At 39.8% G+C, this 6834-nt stretch overlaps 1 protein-coding gene across 1 annotated transcript; it reads right to left on the bottom strand.

Annotated features, from left to right (window-relative positions):
- Positions 1-6003: 6003 nt before the first annotated feature.
- FERD3L (Fer3 like bHLH transcription factor) lies at positions 6004-6495 on the bottom strand. Its single transcript, XM_030856950.2, has one exon. The coding sequence runs from the start codon at positions 6493-6495 to the stop codon at positions 6004-6006; it is 492 nt and encodes a 163-aa protein (XP_030712810.1).
- Between the last annotated feature and the right edge of the window lie 339 nt (positions 6496-6834).

A 6834-nucleotide genomic window follows, 5' to 3' on the forward strand; every position in this document is an offset into this window, starting at 1 on the left:
ACTCTTCAAAAATTTCCATCAGTAGTCCACCTTCCCCATTCCACTGCAGCGATTAAATCCCTCCGCATGATATGCCCATGCCTACATTTCTGATCATCAGTAAAGATGAACATTTACTATTTTTTACCACACTATTTCTACTTAAATACAACAATCATACAATCGTTCAGAAATAAACTCAGACCCTGAGAGTTTGGTCTCTGAAATCCTTGACTGTGTGTAAATCTTCGCTTCACTATTTATGAGCTGATTAACTTTGGGAAAGTTATTTAACTTCTTTATTCCAAAGTGATTTCATCACTAACAGAGTAATAATCATGTCTATAGCCTAAAATTATTGTGAACTTCAATAGTTATCAACATGTGCTGTCATGTAAGTACGCAATACAGTAATTATAGACATTACTACTTATTATAGATATTACTTCATCCAGACCTAATAATCCAATTATTCTCTTGTTCTCCTTTAGACCATTTCTAGTTTCTCCAACATTTCACTAAACTATGGGATTAAATGTAGCCAACATTTTACTAAACTCTAGGACTAAATACAGTCAATCAGTTTAAGATCTGACCAGTAACAAATACAGCCTGTGAAGTTTTGAAGAAGTTACAAAATTATCTGCAGTAAAATAATTGTGTAATCACATTCATCATTCATTCATTCACGTATGTTTACATGACATTGTTGTCTTCTACTGTTCGCCAACTGTTTGTTCTATTTCCATATTCTCATAGATATTTTCCTCCTTTTTGAAGACTGGAAATCATAAAAAGCTGTCCATAACATCTGCTTTGAGATCATCTACGTTTGCTGGTTGCAGGTGGAAATCTCCTTCACAGAGCCTTAAATAGAAGGTTGTAAAATGTGGCCTTTGAGGGAGCCAGAGTGTACCAGCCTTTTGTATAATTTATCATCCACAGAGTGTGTTAAGGTGCTTTTGATCTTGAAGGCAATATCTTTCAAAGAAATGTGTTGCTTACATGTGACCACTGGTCCTTTATAGGAATCTCAGTAGCATGCTGATTTCCATAGGTGAATGAATTTTTAAGATGGTAAACTGATGCCTCAATTTACTTGAGAGACTCTAGATCTTGTTGAAATCCATTCAGAGGATCAAATGAAAGAAAGTATGCGAAGGGTGCTTTGAAAACAATAATGTGCTAAGTAAACATTTTATTATGATAATTATGACATTTTATTATGATAATTCGCAGCATATTTGTCAAACTCTTGACTTCACTGAATATTAAATGTTCTTTGCCTTCTGCAAAACTGAGTGGAATTCTACCAAATATTAGCTGTAAAGAATGTTTAAAAATACATTCATGCTATTCTTTGCATTTCCTTACACGTCCTTACAGAATGTGTTTTAGGCACAGAACTAAAATTTGGTATCACAGAGAACATTGTGGAAATTTATAGGCTTTGGTTTATAGACACTTGAAGAAGTTTTTCCATCTTCCTGGTATTTTATTCCTGTCAGTTTGCATTGCTTCTTTCCTTTCCTTCTCTTCCTTCGCCAGGTTTGGTTTTAAGCTTTGGATTCAAAGAAACCCCAAAGTCAAAACAAAATGGTCAGAACTGCTGACTCTTGTTTCGTAACCTTTTTTAGTCAGGCATTCACAGGAAGAGAGGGCGCTGACCAGAAACTGGGACTAACTTCACCCAAAATGTTGGGAAAGTTCAGGAAACTTTGACTGAACTTGGGCCAAGATATAGATATATACCAACACTTTTCTAACACATTTAAACTATAATTTAATCAAGTAATATCACCCAATAAGTAGAGTTAGTACTTAAAGTTCAATATTAATCTGCCAGCTATTTTTGATAAAAATAAATCTAAATAAAAATAATCTAATTTATATTTTGTATTAAATAGAATCTCTTGGTTTTTAAAGTTGCAGGTACATTTGGGAACCTCACACGTAAAGTATACCTAAGTGTCTTCATTAACTTTGAAATTTTCTTTGAAGATTTATAATTACAAAAAAAAGTTATGCTAAACTGTGCTTTATCAAGTTTCATTTCAAATTTTTGAAGCTGTTATAAACCTTTCACAATAGTGTTTTTATAATGGAAATGCTGACAAATGCAATAATAAACACAAATCCCAGGGTCTTAATTTATGTTCATGCAGGAATTATGCATAATAGCATGAAATTTGGTTCAGTTTCCAGTGCTAATTTTGCCAAAATCTGTTTTCACATTGGGTAACTGTAAAAGATGATCAGCCTGAATGGCTGCCTGTTGATGGCAAAGGCTTTTGATTATTTTTACTTTCCTTGGAAAGCCTGATTATCTTTCAAATATGATTTCATTTAGATCTTTTTTTTTGGTTTACATATCTGAATACTAATAGTAACCTGATAGTTATGGGGAACTTAGTTTGAGACCAAAAGGCAGTTTTCAGTCAGTAAAGAGTGTATAAATAAATAGCCTCCAAGCAATGTCTAAAATGGTATTTACATTCCAAACGTCCAAATTACTTTAAGATTTCAAAAACCAATTATTACAATTTTCCAGAAGTAATTGATACCCTTAGGATTTTTTTAACTGTTGGAAGGTATTGAAAAAACTATGTCTGCTAATATTTCTATCAATGTTGGTTTAGGAGGTAATAAAGAATAAGACAATTTTAACATAGGATGTATTAAATACTAAAATCACTTGTATTAAAGAGAGCACTGAATTTATGGATCTAACATGGGAAAACTAAAATTATCACGTTGCTTAGAAAAGTTGAGTGTCAAGACATCGAGGTGTTTAGATTCATGTTCGAAATGCAGATAATTTTGCTTTATCTCTATGGATGATTTGGTATAAGGAATAAGTCAATCCATTTTTTTCTGTATTTTTTTTTTTTTTTTGCCACTCCGTGCAGCATGCGGGATCTTAGTTCCCTGACCAGGGATCGAACCCATGCCCCCTGCACTGGGAGTGTGGAGTTTTAACCACTGGACTGCCAGGGAAGTCCCCATTTCTCTGTATTTCTGATCCTTATTTGGTTTCAAATTACTCAGTTAGTACAATGATTAAGAAGAAATCTTAAGAGACTTTACATTTTAGAGCAGCTTCTAAGCATATAAAAAAACAAAGAACGAAGCATTTATGAGCTGTAACAGTTTTAAGAATCATGGACATAATTCTAATAGTAATGGGAAAAACTTTTTTATTTAGAGCTTCTTTGGGTATTATTTACTATACTGAATAAGAAGTATTCACTGTAGGATACCATGAGATTACTAAGAATATAACAGAATGGTTCAGAATATGAGGGAGAGCATTAAGGATGATGGATGGTTGTATTTACTCTTCAGGACCCGATGATTTTGAGGTCCTTTGTCTATGCAGTTTTTAAAAATTTCTTATTTTCAAAATTGGCTCTTTCAACAAAATATTAATGATTCCTAAAGTTGAATCTTTTTAGAAAAACTTATTCATCACTTGCAGATTTAAAAAAATGATGTTTAATTCTCAGGAGAACTTTAAGTGGGAGAAGGAAGGGAGCTTCTATAAGCTCTTTCAATTTTGAACCCATTCACCCTATATGTAAAACGTCAACACACCTTTTTAATTGAATGAATAAATAACTGGATAAACATGAGGGATTGATGGAGCCACTTGCACTACAGAAGAAGTTGGGGAGCAGAATACTGTTTGATGATGAGTTGAGAAATAGTTATTTTTCTTTGACACATTAAAATGAGTAATTTTAAATGTGTCTTTAAAAATACACATATGCTAGTCTGAGCAGTCAAAAAGTTGTCTAGAAAAAGAGGAGAAAATGAGTAATTTTATTTTATAAAACTGATACAGAGGTCATTGTCCAAACTTCAGTTTATTTTAGTAAAGGTGCTAGAGAATTAAAGAAAAAAATACACTCCCTGGTTTTGTTGTTGTTTGGTTTAGTTGGTTACCTTTTTTTCTTTTACCTGTTTATCCTGATGTTCTTATGGTAGAGGTGGAAACACTCCTGGTGAAAAGATACTCAAAATAAGAAATCATCTTTGCGAGGGTAGTCATTTCAGAGCTAATTCAGTTCCTATAGATAGGAGAACTAGGAAAAGTTTTAAATGAAGGTGTATGAGAGACAAGAAAATCGCTGTAATTCTGGTGGGAGGGAGTGTGAACTGGCAGATCTGCTTGGAAGGCAATCTGGCCATTTGTAGCCACACACTTAAATGTTCACTTGATGAAAAAATTTCACTTCTAGTTACCTAATATCCGGAAATTATCAAAGGCAGAGAAGACATTTATAAGAATGCTCTTGCATCATCATTTATTTTTTTAAATAAGAAAATATCTTAGCTATCCACTTGTAAAGGATTGGAGTTAGGTTGTGATACACGGATATAACAATAAAATACAATGATTAGAATTACGTTTGAATAATATTTAAAGGGAAAAGTGCTCATTCTATAAGGCTGAGTGGAAAAAGATAAATTCCAAAACTATCCCAAATTTGTTAAACACACTGAATTTATTTCTGTATAAAAAAAGACTGGAAGGAAATAGATAAAAATGCTAACTGTGAGGTAATGAGGAGTGATTTAAATTTTATTTCTTTTTTAAACTTTTATTTTCCAAACTTTTTGCGATGAGTATATATTACTTCTTAATAAGATGAATTATATTTCTAAAAGTATGATAGGGAGATTTGTGTGTTTCTGTGTGCCTCCGCGCAAGGATGTGAGAAGTGAGAGCAAAATAAAGTGTTGGAATAACAGGATTTATTTTTAGGATTACGGACTTTACAGTTAGATGGGCATTATTCGTTCCGCTTCCTCTCCTCACTTACCTACTCCTGTCTGAAGAACCCCAGTTCAGGTGTTAGCAGGTTGCCCAGAAGGAAGAACTGTGGAATGGCAGACCGTCCAAACTCGAGGGAGCCCCTCAGCATGGTCCTGCTTCAACCTCATCTCCATCGCACACATTTTGGCAAAGTGGAAGAATGCAACTCCTCCTCTGACGTTTTGTCTCTCCTGTCCCTAGATGCGAATAGAATAATAGCTATCTTTCCCTACCTTCAGCTAAAAATTTGAAAGTGCGCACTCAGGTGTCGCTGCCCCTGGGAGGACCCAGCCCTTTTCCCCCCTGTAGGCGACAGGGGAAAGCACCCGCGGGCGGTAAAGGCTCGGGGCGCCCAAGACACCCTGTAAACCCAGGTGCACCTCCAGCTCGTGGGCCGGAGCAGTCACCTCTGGGTTCAAGCGTCCATAACAGGGTTGCTGTTCTGAGCCTAAGGGGAGGGAAAGGGAGGGGGAGGGAAGGAAGGGGGGGGGATAATGTTCCCTTTTAGAGGTCGCCCGTCCCTTCGACTCCCCTTCCTTTCTCATCTCCTTCATTCTGCCTGTCGACAAGCCTAAGAGGACCGGAGGAGAGATCCGCAGCCCCTTGGCCTCTCAGAAGACCCAGTACCGCACTCCTCGCGGGTTTCTGGTCCAAGGCCTCCCTAAGAGCACGGCCGGAGCGGAGTGCCTGCCTGGGATGGCTGAGCACCGATTCTTGAGGCTTAAAAAAAAAAAAAAAAAAAAAAAAAGTAGGAATGCCTCTTTTATATTTACATTAAAACACACACACACACACACACACACACACACACACACACGTAAGAAGGAGGGAGATATGGGACTCCATAGAAGCCCCCGAAATCTTCCTTTTCGGAGAGGATTAACGTCCCACCCGCCTGACACAAGCTGCTTTGGGGCGTGGGCCTCGACTGCCCCAACTCTTTCTTAACCAGTCCTAACTTGCCCCGCCCGCTCCTGCCCCACACTCCGCTGAGAGCGATCGCGTATATATTAACTCTACGGCTTCCACGCTTCTCGAGGGCTGTGGGAATTTTATAATCCAGAACCAAGCTCCCGAAGGCCAGACGTTCTGTCTTGGAGCGTCCCTCCTGGCCTTTCAGCCACACCCACTGCCGAGTCCCGAAACACCCCAAACCCGCGCGCGCCCAGGCGAGGAGGGGGCAGACACTTTCATCCCACACTGGCTCAGCCGGTTTCCTTCTCGAAGCTCTCCAAGAGCTCGGTCATGAAGGAAATGTAGACGATGGCCAGGCGTAGGGTCTCGATCCGAGACAGCCTCTTCTCGTAAGCAAAAGTGGGTACCTTCCTCCGCAGCTGGTCGAAGGCCTCGTTGAGGTTGAACATCCGCTTCCTCTCTCGGATGTTGGCGGCTTGGCGCTGGGCGTACGTGATCACTCTTTTCCTCTTGGGGCGGCCCAGCAGGGAGGCGCCTCTCCCGTGCTCCTCTTCCTCCTCGTTTCCCCCCTCTTCTACTTCACCCTCCTCTTCTTCTGGATCGTCCTCAAAACGCGCCAGACTCCTGGGTCCTTCCTCTCGGAGCACAAGGTCCTGGTGGTCTCCATAGGGGACCCCGGGTGCGAAGTCGCAGAGAAGAGGGTGCCCCGGGGAGGCTAGGGACAGGTCTGCGACGAAGTCCAGCACGGTGGCGTCCACGCAGCTCTCGGGATAGGCTGCCATCGCGTCGGCTTGGCCCTGCGTCGCATCGGTTTCTCGAAGGGAGGGGCGAGGCTGGTGATGGGCTTCCTAATAGCCCTGAATCTGATGGGTCACCATCACCGAAGGACCAGGGGACATTAATATTTATAACCAAGCTGATAACAGGATTAGTTGCACCGACAGGGAAGGCTCTGACAACGTCGCTCCTCTCGAAACTGATGGAAGAAGACAAGCTTGAGCACGCATGGAAGACTCAAAGGGACAGGCCTCCAATTCTGCGATCCTTTTTGCTGTGCCACCTGGGACAGTTCCTTCTTGGCAACAACTCCCAGCCCTTACCTGCTGTGCTTTTTGTGTCTC

This window comes from Globicephala melas, chromosome 9 (assembly GCF_963455315.2).
Source record: "Globicephala melas chromosome 9, mGloMel1.2, whole genome shotgun sequence".
NCBI classification, from domain to species: Eukaryota; Metazoa; Chordata; class Mammalia; order Artiodactyla; family Delphinidae; genus Globicephala; species Globicephala melas.

Coding starts and splice junctions, on each gene's coding strand:
- FERD3L (XM_030856950.2), bottom strand. CDS start 6,495: ATGGCAGCCTATCCCGAGAGCTGCGTGGACGCCACCGTGCTGGACTTC.